Below are 23,776 nucleotides of genomic sequence, written 5' to 3'. Positions count from 1 at the left end.
TTCATGGACTCGGATCGGATGAGTGCGTAACCGCCGTAGGCTCCTGCGGTAGTGGAGCGGTGCGGGAGGGGTGACAACTGACAGTTGTCACAAGTTGACAGCTCTCGCGTCACGTCATCTCACCCCTCCTCGCAACACTCCACCACCGCAAGAACATACTCAGTTACAGTACGGGGTAGAAAGTAATGTACATCGATCCTTAGAAGGAGCTAGCAGATTTGTAGAGCATTGTCATATAGGTATGATTTATGAGTGATAGAGACAACGCTCTACAAAGGCGAAATGTTATTCTAAAGGCCGATGTACATTACTTTCTGCCGCGTACTGTATGCGTTATGCCTGTAGTTTGTGTACTTTTTGACGTAATTAGAAATTATTTATTTGTTATAGTTAAAAACCGGACAGTGCGAATCAGACTCGCGCACCGAAGGTTCCGTACTACAGTCGTATATTTTCAACATTTTGCACGATAAATCAAAAACTATTATGCATAAAAATAAATAAAATCTGTTTTAAAATGTACAGGTAAAGCCTTACCTTTTTTGTGATGTATCCACAAATTCATGAGTTTCGGATTTTTCCCTTTACGTGTGCAATAAGACCTACCTACCTGCCAAATTTCATAATTCTAGGTCAACGGGAAGTACTCTATAGATTTCTTGACAGACAGACAACGAAATGAACGAAGTTATAAGGATTCCTTTTTTTTTCTTTTGAGGTACGGTACCCTTAAAAATGAAACAAAATGTATTAAATAAATAATTTATTGACTTTTAAGATGGTTAAATTACAATAACATTACATTATACGTTACAGAAAGACAATCGCTAAAGTTCTATAAGCGAAATACGCTAATTTTAATCTGCTAAGTAAATTATAAGATTTCAGCAGCTTACGCGTCCTAATTCTTTTGTCACATTCTTTTTTGTTTTACATAATAATTATGTTACAACGACAATACTCTTTTAGGCCATGATCTAACCTAAACCCACATTTACCTACTTGTAAGATCTATCCGGGTAGGCTAACGTGGATCACACGGCGAAAACCGCAATTATTATACATACTATAATTGTCCGTCAATACTATAATCTAGTCAATTACTGAGAGAATGTCAGCCAATCAGATTGCAATCGTCATACTGTAGCCGTCAAACATAATAATTATGCTTACTATCTGATGCTCCATGACATTGAAATCACTGTTCGCGAAATCCCTTTTGTGAAGTCAGTTTTGATAACACTTCATACTCTTGTATGAAGTACCTCATTTGACGTCACAATAGCAGTTACGAAAGATACAAACGTCATAGAGAACCAGGTCCCTGCTCACAAGTCAGTTTCTACTACGAATTCCCGAGTATAAAAACATTGCATTTTTGGCTTTGTCTCTTAGATTTTTTAATCATCTAATTTTTTTGGTACTTCATCTACATCTTCCACATCATCTTCGTCTTCAGAACCTGCGTCGGATACGTCGGTGTAGCAATCTTGTTCTATTACTTTGACTTTCAAAAAGTCAGATGTTTGTGGTCCTGAGAAAAAAGAAATAAATCTGAATATCATCTTTGTACACATTTTTAAGATTTTCTACAATGCAATCGTCTCCATAAACCATATTTTTCGGTTGTTCTTTATTTGTGAAAAACTATATGTATTCAAATAAATTGAGAATCACGAATTATCGCTTACGGAAGAACTTTATCTACGAAGTACTTAGTAGTAACATTTTTATTGTTTGTTATGTCTTTCAGATATATTTTGGAGAATATTTCTATTTTTTTACCTTCTCATTGCAAGAAAATCAATTTTAGTTCTGAGTATAGCTAGAAATAGGTACCAATAGTCCGATTTATAATTGCATGGAGTAAATTGGCAGGTTTTAATGTCCAATATTAAAATAACTGTGTGCCACTCTAAAATATCTGTAAATCCTCTGAGAATGTTCACTGGAAACAATCGTATCGATTTTGTAAGGGATCCAGGTCATACTTGGATTTATGTTGTGATCGATATTAACTTTAAATCATCATTCTTTATTTAGTTTTATTTTCAGACAACACAGCAAACGTCACTTTACTCCATGCAATTATAAATTGTACTATAGGTACCTTATTGTATTAAACATTTTTTTTAGTTTCACCTTCCGTATAAACGACGCTGGTGCCGAAGTCTTGCACTGGCGTGGGCGTGACGGGTCGGTTTGGCATTACTGCGCTTGCGTTATCCTCACCGTCGTCGCCGCCTTCGTCATCGCTTTCTATTATTATTTCGATTTCTTCGCAATCCTCTACCTGTGTATTGATTTAAAGACGAATAAGTAATTGGACACAAGAAATTTATTTTAGACTTTAATAAGGCTTTTGATTTTTTATCTCCGAAGTTGTTCATAGAGATAACCGTGATGTCGGTTTATTGCTTGATATAAAATGTAGCCTATTAGATGATAATATTATATTATCTTTTTAGAGATTCATCGCACAAGGAGTGCCGCAAGGCGGCTTATTAGGGTCTTTATTTTTTCTGATTCACAGTAATGGTACCTATCCTAAATGTTATTCTATGTATTTTGCAATTGCTGGTGACATCGATATCATGCTTATGTAATTTTCAATATTCATGACAAAAATAAAGTAGAAAAATCCAAATAATAAATTACAGAGAAAACCATCCATATCCAAAATCTGCATCGCAATACTGCTACGTTACGCTGTTTACGTTAGGTAAAAGATTTATGCAAACCTGAATATCAAACGACTGTTGCCTATTCTTGAAGTCCTGTAAAAGTCTGGCGGAACTCGGCGCTGTGCTGGGCGTCGACTTAACGTAACTGGGTGAAGGTGTGGCTTGACTGCTGCTGCAACCTTCATCGATGGCATAACCAGTGTCGAAATGCAGCGCCATATTGGGATTGGCGAAACAGCGTCGTCTCCTTAGCTGACACCCTGGCTTGCGCTCTTCTTCCATTTTGATTGACCTGCTGGTACAACATTTTTGACAATATACAACAAAGCTTTTCGAATAATATATTAAGTTAAGTAGGTACCTACGTATATTATTGTAGTTTATTAGGTATGCTTAGATTAGAAGGTAATAGGACAATAATTAATATTAAGATGTAGACGCGCAAAACCTCCTAAAAATATAGATATTGATTCATGACAGTCGGTTCTGATGCTGCAATAAATTGCTGTAGTCTTTTAGAAGCTTAAATCTGAGCCAATTTAGTAAGACGATTCCCAAAATTACTCAAAAAATTATCCTGTCATATTTCGTTTCTACAGATGATGGCTGATAAGTTAATAAAACTGATTACCTTTTATAAACTTGTCTTCCTTAAGATGTTGCTCTTTCGAGGGCACTATTTGGACAGCACTTATGTAAACACGATCTTTTATTTATTTGGTAACCTAAATAACATTCAGGTGTGCGGGGTGGGCACCGACTAAGAAAGAGCCTTGTGCGGTTTAACGTGAAGCCTTACAGCTATAATCTGCAGTGTTTTTTCAGGGGTTGACAACTTTATTCTTCTAGTGAAAATTTGGGAAATAATTAGGTAGTTAGGATGCATAATAATTAACTGGTGGAGGTGGTGTGGTGGCGGTACTCGGTACTGATGGTGGTTACTCTTGGGTTTCTGCTGGCTAAGACTCTAGAGACGACGGCAAAAGCAGATCACTGTACTTTGAAAAGAGCGTAGTTGCTAGTAGGTACGCGCAACCACTATCAGCAGAGAAGGAGGTTTTGTCTGATGGAAAAGGTGGGTGATTGACCTTGAAGCCTAGACAATGATAGAACGAATCGATATTCGATAATGATATCTATTTGTCATGTCATAATATGAAGCTTATGCTTAGTTTTGGACGTAGGTACTAGGATAGGTACAACATCAGATAGTGGAGTAGGTAACCACATTTAACATTTTTATGGAGAAATAATCGCCTTGTTCAGCCTTAATCTAGCAGATTACCAGTATGTATGCTATAAAATATTCTGTGGCTCTAGCTAGAATTGTTATTGCCCTAAAATATCAGGCATCTAGTTAGGTACTGGTAGGAACAATAAATACGTAAGTAGAGGTACGTAGGTACTACTAAGTATATCGACTCGTTCGTAGGTAGGCAACAAGAATTATTGCGTTATCCTGCACCAGGAAACAATTACTTACAGCAATAGCAAAATTATTATTCAAGCAATTATGAAATTATCTTCACCTTGCTGAAGAACCTACGTATCTACCTATTACGTTAATTGCTAATAAAATTAACTTGTCAATTAATAAAAGATGAGTGGATAGTAAAAGTTTTATTTACGAATGCACTTTGACACTTCCTCAGTATTTTCTCGCTAATTTTCCTTTATAATTTGACGGCCTCTCTGGCTATAGTGGTGTGCGCAGTGGTCTTATAAGCGGAAGGGCGCGAGTTCGATTTCCAACAAGATCAATTTGGGAGGTTATTATTCATGAAGGATTCGTCCGTGGCTAGTTATCACCCTAACGGTAAAATCTTAGGGTATCTGGGTTTAAGACAACTCTCAAACCAATGTTAACTCGTGAGAACGCGTGCTAGCATCTTACTTAAAGTTCGCGACAGGTCGAGACGCCAATCTATGGAAGTCTCGCGGTCGCTCAACACTTCGCCGATCGCAATCAAGGGCCAACTTCTCATCGATTAAAACATCTGACTCAGGTTGTCTCGTCCTGGTGAGAGGCTTTGGCTGTAGCTAGACCAGCCTCTCGGAAAAATACCTAATAAATCAGCAAAATATTATTTTCTATTATGTCCCCAGGTTTTCTGGCCCTGCTACTCACCTATATGGTTTCACTGCCCACTCGCGAATGTTCGTACTTGTAATAACCTACATTTTTTAAGAAATATGATTACGATAATACGACAGACGGGCAATATTATTACAATAATCATCTATATGGGTCAAATAAGTAGGTTTATGTAGGTAGGTATGTATTGTAAATGAACTTTTAGCTAATATCCTCTATGTAAGGTAGGCACGCTGTGATAGCCTAGTGGTTAGGACGTCCGCCTTCTAATCGGAGGTCGGGGGTTCGATCCCGGGCACGCACCTCTAACTTTTCGGAGTTATGTGCGTTTTAATCAATTGAATATCACTTGCTTAAACGGTGAAGGAAAACATCGTGAGGAAACCTGCATGCTTGAGAGTTCTCCATAATGTTCTCAAAGGTGTGTGAAGTCTAGCAATCCGCACATGGCCAGCGTGGTAGACTATGGCCAAAACCCTTCTCAATCTGAGTCTCTGACAGTCTCTGAGTCTGTGTCACGAAGATCCAATAGATATCTTAGATATAGAGATCTTCGTTATCTCGACATCGACCTTCGTTACCTCGAAGTCGAATTTCGAAACCTCAACATTGACCTTCGTTGCCTCGACTTCGATCATCTTTACCCCAAAATCGACATTCGTATCCTCACATCGAACTTCATTTCCTCGATATTAACCATCGTAACCGCTGACTTTCGTATACTCGACATCGCACTTAGTTTCCTCGACATCGAGCTTCGTGACCTTGAAGTCGATGTACGTAACCTCGACATCGACCTTTGTTACTTCGACATTGAACGTCGTCACCTCGAAGTCGATCTTCGTTAGCTACACAGTATACATCAATCTTCGTTACCTCAATATCGACCTTCGTTAAGTAAGTATTAGGAACATCATGTTGACGCGGGTTTTAAAAAGTAAGAACCGCCTTTTTTCTTAAACACATAGAATCGTGTGCTCTTCGTACTATCTTTTAAAGACTAACAACGATCACGCACTCATCCGATCCGAATCCGTGAAAATACGGATATAAAAAATATCTACGACATATGTCATAAGGTACCATACAAAACAAAAAGGAACGTATTTTCACGGACTCGAATCGGATGAGTCCGTTACCACCGTAACTTAGTAGGTAGCTAGGACAAAGAAGATAATAATTTACAAGGATAGGTACTCTTCAAGAATAGCTAACGACACGCGTGAAGCTGACGCGGAAAGCCATGTAAGATACCTAGGTATAATCACTGTGGTATAATAGCGTTTTTATTGCTTACAGAACCGGATTCGTAGAACTAATAGATAAAATGAATAGTTAGTTAGTTGTCTAGTACTGTAACCAAGTCAAACAAACATGAAAAGGATCATTTCATAGATAGGTAAGCTGCCCCCGTTTTAGAACTTGTGATTATCAGGGTTGCGATAATAACAATTGAATCGCAAAGAAAACCATAACTTCGCTGGGAAATTAAGATTGGTTGAATTATGGCATACCTGCTTCCTGCAAGATGAAGGTGACAGAGATAGGTATATAAGGACAGACTTTCGTATAGCAAAAACTGCTAAACCAGCCAAAAATCTGTATGGTAGTTATAGTACGCGATAAGTCGAGACTCGAGATGGCAATCTAATACCTAGGTCCTGACGCGCAAGTTCAATGCCATTGATAGGTACCTACACAAGTTTTATATCTATTTTATTTAGCCATAAAATTAACATAAATCAAAATAATAATAATAGGTATCCTCTATTTCTTTCTTCCTAGCTGACCTGCCCCGGCTTCGCTCGGGTGCAGGTGGACTTTACGAAAATTCTAAAGTAGACCTTGACTCACGTCGGTAAATAGATGGGTGACAGACTTTTTAAGATTTCGAAGAGAATTAGATGTCGGTGTCAGCTACTCTCACTCGTCATTATCACCATTAACCCTTCGCTGGCTCACTACTGACCACGGGTCTCCTCTCAGAATGAAAAGGATTTGGTCATAGTCTACCACGCTGGCCAAGTGCAAATTGGCAAACTACACACTCCTTTGAGAACATTATGGAGAACTCTCAGGCATGCAGGTTTCCTCACGGCCCATCCGTTCAAGGGATTTTGACGAAATTTGGTACAGAGATAGCTTGCATCCCGGGGAAGGACATAGGCTACTTTTTCCCTGGGATTTAAAAAATCTAAATGCACGCGGACGAAGTCGCGGGCGTCATCTAGTTGTTTATATTTTGAAATATATCCTATAACTAAAATATCTTTGACAGTCGGAGAAACAACAAACATCCAGATAATTTAGATATCAGGTATTTATGTAAGTGTTCCATTTCTACTTTTAAAAACGGAATCCTAAAAACTTTTTATACCTATATCTGCTAATCATTGATTGCACATCAATATAAAACAGATGCCTCGGCAAACTAGTTGCAGAGTAACACAGGAAATCACGTTACTTGCACTTACATACTAACCCACCTATTTATTACTTTTAAAGAGGTGTAGAAAATTATTATGAATTATTATTTATTATGGTCTTTTCTACTTTTTTCGGCTGTTCTAGTAAATGGGCAAACGGTAAGTGAATTACTGTCAAATTAATTTAAAAAAATGTATCTAATTAAGTAGGTAATTGAATATTTAAAGAAAAGTAATATATTAAAAGAAAAGTTGTTCTAGTACATTTGTTACTTAGGTATAGTACGCGACAAGACAGGTCGAAAATCGAAATAGCAATCGTGGTGGGGACATCTCGCACACCCACACAGCCCCCGCGCTATCCCGGTGCAGGATAGCGCGGGTGACGTGGAGGTATGCAGGGCGTGCCCCCGCCTTATACCCCGATTGCCATCTCGACTTGTCGCGTACTATACCTATAATGACTTTTCATTACAGGTCTTCGTCAGCATTCCACCCCAGTATGCCACGGGAATTATTTCAGCTGCAGTGGGTTGTATCCAGAAAACTGGTGTCCCACCAGACATACTGCAACAACTGCTCGAGCGACGTTACAAGGACACTGATCAATTAAGAAAATTTATATACTGTTTCGGCACAACCTCTGGATACGTTGACAACACTGGGCATTATAAGACTGACATGGTGGCGAAACTTGTAGGAAATAATCCGCGAAGGGATCAATTCGTTAATACCGTAGATGAATGCAACAAATCGATTGGAAAGGATAAGTACGAAAAGTTATTTAAAACGTCTGTATGTATACGTGAAAAATCGCCGATTATAATCACTTTATAGAGAGATTTTAACTTTGGAGTCAGGGGGTTCAGATAAGCGGATTGTTGTTAGTTAAAAGTAGTTTTGATAAGAATTCTGACTGTCTCCCTACTAACAAATATAAGTTTTTTATGTTAATAATTTTATTTATTGAATAAACCTAATTTATTATTTTGTTATTTTATGTGCCTGCTCGTTTTGTTATAAGCAATTATATGATGTAGGTATTATGTAGGTAGGTAGATATAAACGACTTAGTAAATGTAAATGAACCTTCTTAATATATTTACCTAATTACTTAGTATGAAAAGTAATATAATTACTTAGTAGGTAATCAATAAGCATATAATATTATGTACATACTCCATTCATTCAACATTTATACTTATTTATGCTACTTAGATATATTTAACTAGGGGATGCCCGCGACTTCGTACGCGTGGATTTAGGTTTTTAAAAATCTCGTGGGAACTCTTTGATTTTCCGGGATAAAAAGTAGCCTATGTCCTTCCCCGGGATGCAAGCTATCGCTGTACCAAGTTTCGTCAAAATCGGTAGAACGGATGGGCTGTGAAAGGCAAGCAGACAGATAGACAGACAGACAGACACACTTTCGCATTTATAATATTATAGTATGGATTTAACAATAGTAATCATTTCAATATGAATTACGACATAAAAGAACAATCGAAATGAAACAACCACAATGCTTATTTTAACAACGAGTTTCCATAATATAAGTTTCTTTATCACTCAGATTATTATTTTGAGATGTAGGACTGAAATTTTCCACGTCCACTAATCCACTAACTGACCTATGATACTTTTTTTTCTTGAAAAAATCTTGTATACTTTCATTTGAATTTTCATTTTCGGATGGAACTTCACCTAAATGATAAGTGGAGTTTTGTGAGGAAGATTCGAAAATGCCAGTTTCACTTGAAGTACCACTAAGTAGAGTTGTTCTAGCTTTATACGCTCGCCCTTTGTCATTGGATTTGAGGTAATCTAAGGTACAGATATTTTGCTTCACTAGATTGAATTCCTCATCAAGTGGTACAAAATATGTCTTTATTAAACCTCTTCCTTTTATGAATACATCGCCACGACATTGAGTGAGTATTCCGCATTCTTCTAAGATTTTTGCTGTGTTTTCAGTTACCTGAAAGAGTACGAACATAAATAAAATTATATTAGGTAACTCATTGAACATGCTAATAATAATATTAATGAAATTATGGTACCAAAACTAGACATTTCGAGAGAGCGCTGTGCTGTACCTATACCTAGAGTATCTAACAAAATTGTTCTTCTGCTTCATCGTAACACTCTTGGCAGAGCGTTCGTAGCCATCACGAAGCGACGTCTTACGCCTCACGAGCATTTGCCACTTCTCCCTACTGGCCGACAGCCTGGTACACTCATGCAAGGGACCGCAAACAGCAGACTTAATAAAAAACCAGCCAAGTACGAGTCAGGCTCGCGCAATGAGGGTTCCGTACTACAGTCGTATTTTTTCGACATTTTGCAGCATAATTCAAAAACTATGATACATAAAAATAAATAAAAATCTGTTTTAGAATGTCCACCACAGTCTAATACCTAGGTCCTGACGCGCAAGTTCAATGCCATTGATAGGTAGGTACATACACAAGTTTTATATCTATTTTATTTAGCCATAAAATTAACATAAATCCTTTCCTATGATACTCCACTTGATATAATTATCTTATTTAGAAAATTGAAAATACTAATTAAACACGATTTTATAAACTAAACACTGAATAATCTTACTTGAATCCGGCCCGATTCTCCCGTAGAGTCCATGCGGGAGGCCATGTTAACCGCGTTACCCCAGATGTCGTACAGTGGTTTCAACGAGCCGACCACACCCGCTGCAACTTCGCCGTTGGATATACCTTTAAAACAATTAATTTTAACCTAAATAGGCAGTAAAATTATTTGATAGTACATAATATACAAATTCTATTTAGGTAGGTATGTCATATTTGAGTAATTCTCGAATTCACTGGATTTAGGCGGCATCAGAATCCGAATCCAGCTCTTTACAAGTATCTACATGAGGCCTATGTCCATCTGTGAAGGTTTATCTGGCAAGATAAATGAAACTTCGGCCGTGGTTATTTGCAACTCTACCACCAAAGTAATTGACCATCAGATGAGATCGCAATTAAGCGCTAACATATCTTCTAATGAAGGTTTTTTTTAATAAACTAGCGCTTTTGACAAGTGATGATGCATCCTAAAATGGAGCGCGCTTGCGTAGAAGATGCATAATATTCACTCTGGACTTGAAGATACCTACTTATAGTAAAAGTAAAAATGAGGAACCTACCAATCCTGAGATTTAATCCTTCAAAACTTTGGAAAGAGCCGCGATTAAAGTTTTGTAGTTGCATCATCATAGCTGCTGCAAATTCGACCATAGTAATTACTATTGTTCGATTGTATGAAGTATTTTTATTTCTATCGACCATCGAAGTGTAGGAATCGAATGAATCTCGTCGATTCGGATCTAGTCCACAAGCTGCCATATACGTCCAACCCGCCATTTTGATTTTTTCCACCTTGTGTAATGATGCACCAGTAAGAAGGAGCTATAAAAGGTTCATTAATTTATTTAAATTTGAAGGGTACAAAAATTCAATGTTATCAAAATATTAACTACTACAGGCTGTAGGCTCTTAGCCAAGATAGTAGATTCAAGCTGGTAGGCTTAAAGAGCATTAATGGGGAAGCATTTTTCCCGTACTTGTAAATCTGAGCCAGACCTCGAGGCCAGTAGGTACTATCATTTGGCCTAGGCCAAATTTGGTGGAAGGAAAACAACATAAAATATAAACTCATGGCGCAACATTTAAACGTTTTAGTTACCTACTTCAGTGATGCATGGAAACTAAACACGATATAACAAAATGTCTGATTTCTCCATAAGACTGAATAAAAAAAATTGTCATTTCGTCGGTTTTTAGTAAGTTTTTGGATATTTATTACTATACTAGATTGTTAAAATACTTACCCGATCAAAATCCGATATAACTTCGTCAAGTATGCTTAGCAAAAATTTATCGCTCATCTCTGCATCATTTTCTAATCCCAACTTATAATCCGTTAGCGAAGCGAACATAACCGCTACATTGTCATATTTTTCATAATACAACTCATCCAGAGACCTGTTCAAATCCAAATATACCTGTACTAAAACAAAAGTATCTGTATGAATTTTCAAATATTTATTGGGATAATACTAAAGTTGTTAAGCTGGGTCCTTACGCACATACATGTTACGAGCAAGCCGTATGTAGAGCAAAGCATTGCTCCATGTTGCGATACATTACAATTTGATGAAATGAATATAACAACGCCGAGCATGCACACTTTGAGCGCTAGCAGGTGAGGTACATGCTCGATAAGCATGCTTCATTGTATACCTAAGTATAAGCTTAGAGCTAGGGGTGAGATCTATAGAGCGCACTCTGACTTTGCTTGGACTTAAGACATAATTAAAACGAAACAGAGCTATATCTCTCACATAAATCTGTCTCCTTTTAACTTAATCTTAAGTCTGAGCAAAGTCAAAGTGCGCTGTATAGATTTCAGCCTAAGAGTATGCTAAGAGTATGCTTAGCAATGTTCGACATTGTCTTTTGCTTTTTTCTGTAATCTAAAAACATTGAGCATGTAAGCTATTGGATACTTAGTATTATAGTTAGTTATTACTTATTATCATCTTGCTTACCAACATGGGCAGGCAAAATATTTTCTAGCAGCATATTGTTGACTTTCAACATAGTTTCAGCTTCTGCTTGTTCTTCCTTCAGTTGTATTTGCCATAAATGATCCAATCGATTTCTATATTCAGTTGTTCTATCAATCCAGTACAAAGTTATAGTTATGATGACCACTGAAAGTGTATGGGACACTCTTGGGTCTAAACCGACGTTCCAAGTTGTGTCAATAGAGAAGAGGTTTGTTTTGATTTCCCAAACAATCCAGAGGTAAAACAGAGTCATGCCACCAGCAACAATCCATTTGAAAATGAAGAACACTCTACTGAATAGAAAGTTAAGTAGCAATGCCAAACTCCAGCATTGGGTAACGTGCTGAAAATTTTTCTGGACATTAATTGAATTTTATTTTGCATATTATGCAGAAAGATCTAAGGCTTTTTATGTAGATGCATAGGTCTTGCATTGAATTCTTAATCATTGTTTGTTACACATTTGAATTAGTTGCTTGCCTGAACTTAAACATATAGCCGAACATGTTCCCAAATAGACACCTCGTCCAAATATGTTAATAGACTGAATTTGACACAGCTCCTACTAACTTCATTCACAAAATTATATAATATTATCGCTTGATAAAGGTATTTAATTTTAAAAACATGAAGTCGTAAGTGAAGTTAGCAAAGGTTATCAAAGCCAGGATTTCGTCAGGTAGATATTTGGTAAATAGATTACCAGAAAGCGGAGCGAGATCAATAATTAATCTATGAGCAGAAAGAATTTACCCAAGAAGACACGCAGTTTGATAAAACGCTCTCCGATGTCGGTGTCATTTTAACTTCTGTGCAAGAAATGACGTTTATCATGGAAGTTCCAGCAAGTCCCAGACTTATAAGTATGTATGCTCCAGTTCTAATTTTCGGACACCTTATTATGGCCAATGATAAATCGTAAATGTATCTGATTAGTTTATTCTTGGGTTCGTCGATGCCTTTATGTTTTGTCCATGCGAATTGAAACCAGGATAGGGGCTGCATTATAATTAAAAATACTAGCAATATACCGAGTAAAGTCTGTGCGTACCACTCGAATTGGTAAAACCTAAAAGAAATATTGATTCTTTTAATTCATTTTTCAAAATCTTACAAGTACGCCGTTATGAATGCAGGAGCCGCAAGAGGTGTGTTTTTAAATATTGGAAATATAAGACATTGGCATTCAGCAGCACAAAATTCTTTAAGTAGAGGTCTCATCAGCATCGAGTTTTTCCCTTGACGTCGACCTTGATTTTCGTTAGACGTTTTTGTTATTCGAAGCGCGCGATGCGACTAATTCGCGTCGTTTGCACCACATGTATTTTTAAAGCCAGTGCTAGTCGGCTTTTACGGCTCTAGTAATGCACCTCCTACGGCTTTTGCGGATCATTTAGTATAGGATAGAAGTGTCATACCAGTGCGTGGTCAGTCCATTGATAGTCATGATCAAGCAAAGCATAAGAAGGCAACACGTGATGTAGTACTTAAATAAAGGATCTGGTTGCTGTAGAAAAGATTTCTCCAAGTTCAAATTCTTGTACATGAGCGTAAATCGGTTTAGTCGAGATTCCTGTTTGAAATAGTCCCTGCAATGTAATATTCATCATTAAGGAATTTAAGTATAATTTAAATATCGTTATTATTGAATTTACTGTTTAGATTCTAATTGATATTATGTATGACTTAAAAAAATTATTGAATTATTGTTATAAATCCATACTAAAGATTATAAATGCGGAAGTGTCTCTTTGTGTCTGTCTGTTTGCTAGTTTTAGATAGATACCCTCGCACTACTACAAACATGGCTATGCTTGGTTGAAAATCATGATCATCATCAACCGATAGACGTCCACAGCTGGACATAGGTCTCTTGTAGGGACTTCCACACGCTATGGTCTTGCACCGCCTGAATCTAGCGAATCCCTATGTGCCCTGCCCATTGCCACTTCAGCTTCGCAATCTGTTGAGCTATGTCGGTTACTCTAGTTCTCCTACGGATCTCCTCATTTCTGATTCGATCATGTAGAGAAACTCCAAGCATAGCTGTCTCCATCGCCCGCTGAGTGACTCTGAGCTTTCTTATGTGGCACATATAGCCACCATGTCTTGGATCCATTTGTCATCACTCATGTTCGAAGACTTTGGTCTTCAAGCACTGAAGAATATTGGACAAGAAGACATTCCGTGGTTGAAAGTACTACTTTTTAATACGTACTTACTTTCCATTGCGCATGTCCTCTATTTCCTTAGCCATCTGAGCATCAGCCGCCTTGAGCATTTGTTGGTACTCAACTAGATTCTCGTCCATAAACGCAGTCGTTCTACGTGCAGATGATGAACTTCTATTTTCCGATCGCTACTAGAAATAGAGATAAAGTTTGTTCTGAGATCCACTTTCAAAGAAACCGGTCAAGTGTGAGTCGGACCCGCACACGAAGGGTTCCGCACCATCGTAAAATAAATCTCAAACCAGTATGATAAACATTTATATGGAAGTTAATGACACACATGAAATCTCTGGCAAAAGCTAATATTAGATGCAAAAGATTATTAAAAGCAAGTGTGTCTGTCATGTGTCTGTCTTTCTGTCTGCTAGCTTTTTACGGCCCATCGCTTTCTCGATTATGACGAAAGATATAGAGATACCTAACATACTGGGGATGGACATAGGCTCCTTTTTGTCCCTGAAAAAAGTTCCCATGAGATTTATAAAACATCAAAATTCACCTGAAAGTAATTAAGGGTTTTATTTTATTTGGTACAGAGGTGGCTTACATCGCAGAGATGAGTATAAGCTACTTTTGATCCCGGAACATGAAAGAGTTCCCTCTGGATTTTTAAAAGCTAAAATCCACGCGGAATAAGTCGCGAGCATCATCTATTAGGGGTACCTAAGTTATAAACAACAAAAATAACTTACTCTACCACGTCGAGGCGGAATTATTTTGTTAAATCCAACGGAGGCTCTTCGAAATGGCTTGTAGTCGATGAGCGGCTATGAACAAGAATAAAGAAAGCTTACAATAAAATAGTTAAACCTAATAGCCTAATACTTACCTACTTCGAGTTATACATTGTGAAGTTTACCTCAATATAAATTAGCAAAATATATACTAGTTAAACATATACAACATAGTGTTGTGTATCAAGACATTGTATAGCTAGTTACTCTTCTCTTGAACACTCTATGTACGGTTAGCATGAAATACGTGTGCAGTAATGTTAAGCAAATCTGAATTTTTAGAGTAGAGTTTTTGTATCCGTTTGTTTTCTGTACTTTTGGTGTCATTTTACTTCTTATGATGGTAGCTAGATGGTACAAATAAAGTAATAATTACGTAATTAGTAAGTAACGTAGGAAGGTAAAAAGGATGAATATTGGATAATTGTCTGAGCAATCGATTATTTAGTAGTCGCAGCCGAAGCGACGGATTTTCGAAGTTCAGGCTTTCATCCAAATGCCGGTAGTCCGCATAGATACATTTAAGCATTTCATATTTGGAATAAAGAAAAACGATTCTTTATCAGCGATATTTTACAGCAATCACGGCATTAATCAACCTACAGCGTTTATCATTTGCTTCAACGATGAAAGAAAACATCGTGAGGAAATGTACATGCCAGAGAATTCTCCATAATGTTCTCTAAGGGTGAAATCTATAGATAGCACTCTGACTTTCCTTAGACTTAAGACAGAGTCACAACGAGACAGATGTATATCTCTTGCATAAATCTGTCTCGTTTCAACTCAAACTTAAGTCTGAGGTAAGTCAAAGTGCGGTCTATAGATCTCACCCCAAGTGGTGTGTGAAGTCTGCACATGGCCATTTAGACTATGGCCAAACACTCTCAAGAGGAGAACTGCCCTCAGTAGTGAACCGGTGATGTGTTGATGATGATGATATTATTTTCATTCGCATGTTGATGCTGACTGTACAATTTTACTTGCGCTATCAATGTTACGGTATTTTAAACTTTACCTTTTGCGGTCTCGAGAGTAGAAATGTTTGGAGCTTATTCTTCATTATGAATGAATCGTTCTGGGACGCAAAGTTCGGCTCTATAATGTATTCTCGTGCATACTCCAGCAGCAGCTCTAATGTTTGCTTCGTTATGTGCACTTTCCTAAGATAAAATGTATTTAAGTAGGTAGGTAAGGTTTTAAGTCACTAGGTAAGTAAGGATTACTCTTACCTATGTAGGCTACAGCACAAACTGCTGGTTCTAGAAACTTAAAAATTCGCACGTAGGTAGCTAGGTTTTATTTAGGTATACCTAACGTAAACCTCTGCTAAGAAAGGGGTTTATACATTATACCCAAGTGAAAACTGGAGCGGGTCAACTACTCAGTACTAAAAAAATTACAAATAAACCGACTTCAATAGGTACCTTACCACAAACACTAAAAATTAAAAACAATTTAATTTGTTACCGAATATATTATGTAGGTATACAAGAGTTAATATAGTTCTATAATAATATTTTTGAGGTCGGTGCCATTGAGATGCCGCTGTGGAGTCTCAAAAAAAAAGGTTGCCAGATTAGTCTAATGTCCAGAAAAATTACTGTTCCAAAGGTCCTTGATACTTTCAGAGGGGTAGATTTTTTAGAACAAGATAATAAGAAGACTGTCCTAAATTACGAAACGAGTGTTTTAATTTGCTCTGCACTTTAACACAACTAGGAGGCCGTTTGTCTGCCCTGAAGTTACTCTAAACTAAACGAACCAAAATACAACAGCTACCTATCTCCGAATTCAAATTCACCTGGGACAACTGACGGCGAGACACCACCCAGGATTATCCTGTCTTTCTGTCAGTCCAAAATGTCCTCATTTTTGAATGCAATAAAAGGGAGCGATACTTCTGTTCAGGTAGCGTATTGTATCAGATTTATTTATTCAATTACACTGCAGCTTTCCAACAAATCAAGTTCCAGTATTCAACGTTTTGTTGCATGCAGATAATCAATCTCTCTGTCCCATGTCGGTCTGTCTGCATGAAATTGCAGAACTATTGTTTTAATGACAAGCAATTCAGCCTTTGTGCATGCGCGTCGGGATATATTGTGGGCCAAAACAATTACCAGACTGCACGTGGACGGCGGAGTATGGTTGAAATATGGTGGCGTGCTACATTAGCCGTGTCGTTCTGTTATAGAGAGGCTATTAACTATATTTGTGAAAAAAAACGGATTTCTGCCGCCGTAAGGTTGCTAGTTTTTATTTCGGTTAGTGTGCTCCTGAGCTTTCCAACCGTGTTCCTCCTTCACCTTACCATTCATCTACACTAATATTATAAAGAGGAAAACTTTGTTTGTTTGTTTGTTTGTTTGTTTGTTTGTTTGTTTGTTTGTTTGTTTGTACTGAATAGGCTCAAAAACTACTGGACCGATTTTAAAAATTCTTTCACCATTCGAAAGCTACATTATCCACGAGTAACATAGGCTATATTTTATTTCTACACTAATAATAATATTATAAAGAGGAAAACTTTGTTTGTTTGTTTGTTTGTTTGTTTGTTTGTTTGTTTGTTTGTTTGTACTGAATAGGCTCAAAAACTACTGGACCGATTTTAAAAATTCTTTCACCATTCGAAAGCTACATTATCCACGAGTAACATAGGCTATATTTTATTTTGGAAAAAAAATTGGGTTCCGTAAGATATTTGGGTTTTTCGGACACAAGGTGTAAAAAATCAACCAGAAAAGTTACTTATTTTGCGTACGCTGCCTAAACTATAAAAGATAGAACCATAAAATGTTCTAATTAATTGTAGATCTTATAAATATCTACAAAAAAGTCCGCGACACACTATACCCATCTATGTCGAGTGAGGCACAGCAACCATTTTTTTTATTTAAAAAATCTTGAATTTTTTTTGGACTACATTTAAACGCGTTTATTTTACTCATGCTATTAATCCTTATCAAAATAATGATTTCATCCACTAAGAACAGTTTATGGAGATAATATTTGGTCTTTGAATGATTAAATTGGCCGTTTGGTTTTGAAGTGTATGGCGAAATTAATATATTCGATTTCTGCTGCACGGCCCGTTGTATTATATAAAGAGGGTAATGTCGTTAAGTTTGTTTGTAGGGGAAATCTTTAGAACTACTGAACCGATTTTAAAAATTCTTTCACCAGTAGAAAGCTACATTATTCCTGAGTGACATAGGCTATACGGGATCTTTAAAAACCTAAATCTACGCGGCGAAGCCGCGGGGATCAGCTAGTTACCCCATAAAGCGAGCTGGTTCCATCCCTTATGACCGTCAATGTTCCATCTACATGCAGAAAACGCGTTGCGTTTTCATTCCTTATACGCATGGTAAGGTAGGGTTTGGAGACCTTTTTAAATTTGCGTTTCCTGATCTGAGTACCTTTATAACTAAAGCGAATAATATACAGGAACGCCAAAATCACTTGGCGGCACAGCTTTGCCAGTAGGGTGGTAACTAGCCGACGCCTCCCGCCAGACCAAGACCAGAGGAAATTTATTACGAGACATTTCACCGCGATATTAATAGCCTCATCTGGTGACAGAAGGGCTGGCTCATTTTTTGCGCAACGGATCAGCCTGGCTGTCCAGCGCGGAAATGCAGCCAGTATTCTTGGCACCATTCCACGCGGTCATGATTTATATAGTAATTAGATAAGGCGAGCTTTAAGTTTTATTGTAATATTTTAAAAAAAAAAAAGGAAATTTAGTAATTACAAAAATCCAAATTTTCCCTACAGGAATTGAACCTGCGGCCTCCCACTGATAACACTACAGCGTTCACTACTGCGCCAGGAAAATCTTAATCAAGAACAATTAAATCTTCGTCAAAAGTCACCATAATCTAGTAGTTTTAGTAAAAATATCATATTTGCGTTAACTTACCCCGCTTTTCCTGTAGATTCCATTTTTGTTTGCAATAGTGACGTCTTTCGACCAAATATCGAATTGCCACTTCCGAATGCCGATTCAAACCGCTTAATATTTTACCTGAATGCACACGATCCTCATATCAATATTCAGGGAGCGTTTCTCTCTGTAAATCATAGTAATATTTGACTGAAACTTTACTATAAAAACTGCTAGTAAGTAATAATTTAATAGGTTACATGAAATACATGACGTACCTACCTATAAAACAGGACACTAAATGGCCTCATAAGAAAACTCATGTCCCTAAGACGGCGATGAAGAGATATTTCTCCACGTCGTCTAATCAGAAATAAGAAGATGCCTACTTAAGGTGGTTTGATACAACCAGCCGCGAAAATTCAAATTTTTAGTTAGTTTTTCGAAAATAGTAGACTAATCATACATCGAAGGCTTATGGTAATGAGTTTTACGGGCATAACATTTATGCATCTACATGTTTTTCTATAAAATTCATTTTATACATCATAAATAATGAACCTATTTATAGAACTAAGAGTTTCATATAAATAGGTATTCCCCTGATTCCAGGAGACAGGTAAGATTGAAGTCTTAGTCGTAGTCTCAAGCTGGGTTGGCCGTTTGCCAAGCAGATTATTGTCCGCAGGTAAAGTACGATATTCATATAATGCGGGTGCTGAACGTGCTTAAGGTTTTAATGGATAGCCTTTATGTGTACGCGTTCTGCAATTTCTCATTTTAATATATAACAAAATCTTTTGCCGCATTGTGGCCGGATGTTATACGATCAGCCTTTTTAGCTTTAGGTATAATATAAGATGACGCCGTGATAGCCTAGGGGTTACGACATCCGCCTCCTATTCGGGATGGTCGGGGATTCGATCGGCTATGTGAGTTTTAAGAAATTAAATATCACTCGCTTAACGGTAAAGGAAAACATCATGAGGAAACCTGCATACCTGAGAGTTGTCTATACCTAATGTTCTCAAAACGGTATGAAGTCAAAACTGCCAATCCGCCCTTGGCCAGCGTGGAGGACAAAGGGCAAAATCGTTCTCATTCTGAAAGGAGACCTGTGCTCTGTGGTGAGCTGGTGATGGGCGGATAAGAACTCTGAGCCTGTAATTACCGTCCTTCCATCCGTTCAATCAATTAAAATATCTCAAAAAATAATTGAAAAATAAACACACCTGACATTTTTAATGATATGAATCATTTCAAGCCCCAGATCGACGCAGTTCTTGGCATGTTGCTCGTTTGGTTTCGGTATACCACTCACACAATAGTAGCAGTCTCCTAAAAACTTGATGCGCAGGACGTCGTGTTCCTGAATTACGTATAAATCTTAATATATAAAGGAAAAGGTGACTGACAGACTGATTGACTGACTTACTGACTGATCTATCAACGCACAGCTCAAACTACTCGACGGATCGGGCTCAAATTTGGCGCGCAGATAGCTATTATGATGCAGACATCCGCTAAGAAAGGATTTTTGAAATATTTCGTCTGGAATCGCAACTTAACTCGACGAAGTCGGAAATAAAGTATATTTAAGCTTCAAAAATAAACTCACTTCGGAAGCTTCGTCGAATCTGCCAAATAATTCGTTTAGTAGCTCCACCATTCTCAACGGAGACAAGTAGTTGATATCTTTGTATAGTTGACGACGTCCGCGTATAAAATGCTTACATTTTCATGCTCTTCCACTGACAGTTGGCTGAAAATTTTTATACTTAAGTTTTTTTTTTTTTTTTTAGTCAAAAATAATACTAGAACGCTTAATGAAAGTCGTGGGGATCGTCATCTAATAGTCAGCGTCAGTCATATTATTGTCAAGGAGCAGCCCGCCGTTTGCGTTCAATTCAATTAGCGAGACATCATCATAGCCTATAACAGTCCACGGCTCGACTAAAGCCTTCCCAACAAGAGGGTTTGCCCATCAATAGCCTATGACAGTCCCATGGTCGACTAAAGCCTCTCCCAACGGAAGGGTATGCCCAAACCCGTCTGCCCAATATGGGTAGACGGATTGGTGATCAAGTAGACGCAGTCGTAGTAGCTCAGAGGACGCTGCTGCCCGTTCTCCTTATATTCCCAGAGTCGCCCCGTACGAACACCCGCGGGAATGGAGCGAGATGACATCTGTATTCTTATCTTCCCTCCATCACAGGGTGAGACATCAACGCCCCTTCTATGTTATTTGTGATACCTCATTACTAGAATAGAGTGTGGTAAATATTTAATTTACTTACAATTATAAATGCTTTAGTGCCTACCTAAAGGATCTCATGTTGTAGCTTCTGGCTGGGGTGACCCTTATATTCAAGAACATGTTCTTATATCTTGCCTTCTTTAGAAAATATGTGTTCCGGTAAAATACTAACATCAGACGTTCCTGAAAAAAGGAAAATTAAAATCATAATTTCTGGATAGGTATCCCATAGATCTCCGTCCATCTATATCGCCCTATTAATTCCAATACATATGTTATCTCTATATCAAAAGGCATTTATGATTATTTGAACTATTTATTAGCATATTAATCTTTTTCTGCACAAAATTTCGTCGACGAAGTACGAAGGACTGCGATTACACCTGTAAGTTTACTCACGTAAGTAACTTACGTAATTAATCTATTTACCTATATAAAATGAATACAAACTAACTGACTGACTGCCGGACTGATCTATCAACGCACAGCTCAAACTACTGGACGGAACGGGCTGAAATTTGGCATGCAGATATCGCTATTATGACGTAAACATCCGCTAAGAAAGGATTTTTGAAAATTCAACCCCTAAGGAGGTAAATAGGGGTTCGAAATTTGTGTACTCCACGCGGACGAAGTCGCGGGCATAAGCAACAGAGACAGCTTGCATTCTGAGATGGACCAGGTTACTTTTTACCTCGAAAATCCAAGAAATCCCATGGGATTTTTATAAAACCTAAATCCGCACAGACGAAGTCACTGACATTTCTAGTACATAAATAATTTTGTAGTGATTACCTCTTGATCCTTAACAAATTTCAAACGCAACGTACTCTCCACGCAAGCTCGCCTGTCCAAGAAGGAGCGTCGCGTGACTATCTCGTTCATCAATCTGAAGTAGACGCCCATAAGGTTGACGCCAATTAGGTAGATAACTTCACACGCTACCTGAGAACGGGTTGTGTTTATTAATACTTCATTTGCATTCAATTTAATTAATCCGTTAATCATCATGCCCTTCCTGCCTGAGTTCCTCCTCCTGTAGATGTTGAATGCCTTCAAGGTAAGAGTGAATAGTTATCTTCTAGGCATGCGTGCTCCTCATCATTGCTCTGTTTCTCAGGCATGATTGATTGTCGTCAAGCGCAAAGCCTATTTTACAATAAAAAAATGTCGTATCCACTTTAGCACTTCTTAGGATTTCTTACCCGAAGGGTGTCAACGGGACCTAAGCCTCGCTGTCCGTCCGTCCGTCTGTCTGTCTGGCTGTATCTCCTGAGCCATAATAGGTAGAGATTTGACATTTTTCACAGAGTGTTTAAACTATGCTTCGTGTGCCAATCCAAGTCGCAATAGATCGGATTTTTATTCAAAGAAAATCTGCGGACTCTTAGGCTTACAGGATGTTTTTCTTCACCGTTGAAACAAAGTGATAATAATTGCCAACGCACATTATGACTAATTCCGATAAGTTAAATGTGGCTGCTATGGAGGGAACCTCGGAACCCGCAAATAGGAGGCTGAAGTCTTAACCCAGTGAGTTTTACACGTGTACGCGCGCGTTCCTTATGACTTTCTATATGCATTGTTTTTGTTTTAGTTTAAAATTTCTACGCCCCTTACCACTATACCCACGTTGGGGTTTTCGTAATACGTGAAGAATGCGAACACAAAGGTGTAAACAGTGCTAACCAGCACACCCAGAAGATCGCCAGAAAATTGTTCCTCATTGGTAGAAATATGTACACCGATAGTAACGCCATGGTTGAGTATACAGGCCTCAAGAACATGCCTTCGCTGACCGTGAATATGGCAACGGCAATATCTGTGAACCAGAATCTTATTATATTGAGAATATTGCGCCCTATCCAGAAGAATATTGCTTACCTAGAAAGTTCACTAGGGTTTTTAAACTCCTCGAAAGTCAACGTTTAGTAACTTACTTAGAAACCTTATAAGTTCTAAATTAGTGGACATAGTTTACTTCTTTTCAAATAATTTATGCTATAAATCGATGGCCCAAAGCCGACCAATCACATAAACTATCTGTATTTGAGAGGGTCGCCCATAGAAGCAAATGGGGACAATTTTTATTTCACTTATCTAATATATAGGCTTGGAAAAGAAAATAACTTTTCAAACAAAGCCCCAAATTATTTTTAGTCCACTACTTGACACTGTTCATGTAGCCTATGGCTTTGGCGAAGTCAGGTCGTCCTTTGAATAATAAAGTTTAATACCTCAGTTTAATACAATACCTGACATCACGAGATCGGCAGTAAGAATGAATGTAAAAAGTATAGGTATCCAGAACCACCCGCTTTTTCAGTCGGTTGTAGCAGCATTTCCAGAAGGACACGGAAGGACCCTGCTTCCTTAGGACATACATAGCCATCGACAAATAGGTAGACCGCCACTGTATTGTGCTGAAAACATGATAATATTTGATGAGGCCTCATAGCTCAACGGTTAAGGAGTTGACTGAAATCCGAAAGGTCGTCGGTTCAAACCCCACCCGTTGCACAATTGTCGTAAAGGGGGGGAATAGTAGTCATCATTGGCTAATATTCTTAAAAAAAACTAAAAAATGCCCAGTCCAAACACTTAGTCCTAGAAAACTGTATGTTATACAAAGTTCCCTTTATAATTATAGAATAGAACTAAGATCAGATTTTCGAAATTCCCACGGAGCAAAGCCGTGGGATGGTAGACTAGTTTTATCTACATTACGCGCTTTGCTGATAATATGAAAAATAAGTAGGTAGAACTAATTAAAAAAGATTAAAAAAGAGAACGACATACCTCAATTGTAAGTGTAAGCTACGACTAAAATAATGTGGATCGTCGAAAAGAGTACTAGAAGTGA

At 37.8% G+C, this 23,776-nt stretch overlaps 2 protein-coding genes across 3 annotated transcripts; both read right to left on the bottom strand.

Moving 5' to 3' along the window:
• Window positions 1-746: 746 nt before the first annotated feature.
• On the bottom strand, window positions 747-3,460 carry LOC117987565 (uncharacterized). Of its 2 annotated transcripts, none has more exons than XM_034974592.2 (4): window positions 3,316-3,460; window positions 2,742-2,979; window positions 2,143-2,293; window positions 747-1,534 (listed from the first exon to the last, which is right to left on the bottom strand). In XM_034974592.2, the coding sequence occupies exons 2-4, from the start codon at window positions 2,964-2,966 to the stop codon at window positions 1,401-1,403; spliced, it is 510 nt and encodes a 169-aa protein (XP_034830483.1). In that variant the 5' UTR covers window positions 2,967-2,979; window positions 3,316-3,460; the 3' UTR covers window positions 747-1,400. The 2 variants fall into 2 exon arrangements, with proteins under 2 accessions (XP_034830483.1, XP_034830490.1); XM_034974599.2 differs by having other exon boundaries at window positions 2,742-2,976.
• A 4,273-nt stretch (window positions 3,461-7,733) lies between these two features.
• On the bottom strand, window positions 7,734-23,314 carry LOC117987554 (adenylate cyclase type 2-like). The gene is given in 23 exon segments (XM_034974581.2): window positions 7,734-9,183; window positions 9,816-9,940; window positions 10,378-10,639; window positions 11,062-11,240; window positions 11,782-12,145; window positions 12,556-12,871; window positions 13,221-13,391; window positions 14,025-14,161; window positions 14,726-14,800; window positions 15,786-15,930; window positions 18,693-18,721; window positions 18,723-18,776; window positions 18,778-18,809; window positions 18,812-18,843; window positions 19,889-20,025; window positions 20,275-20,339; window positions 20,342-20,418; window positions 20,978-21,096; window positions 21,709-21,858; window positions 22,534-22,616; window positions 22,619-22,735; window positions 23,169-23,226; window positions 23,228-23,314. Coding segments are annotated over 23 exon segments (3,252 nt in total). The 5' UTR covers window positions 23,306-23,314; the 3' UTR covers window positions 7,734-8,736.
• Between the last annotated feature and the right edge of the window lie 462 nt (window positions 23,315-23,776).

This window comes from Maniola hyperantus, chromosome 2 (assembly GCF_902806685.2).
Source record: "Maniola hyperantus chromosome 2, iAphHyp1.2, whole genome shotgun sequence".
Lineage (NCBI taxonomy): Eukaryota > Metazoa > Arthropoda > Insecta > Lepidoptera > Nymphalidae > Maniola > Maniola hyperantus.
The sequence above is the reverse complement of the archived record's forward strand: the minus strand, read 5'-3'. Positions and strand labels throughout refer to the sequence as shown.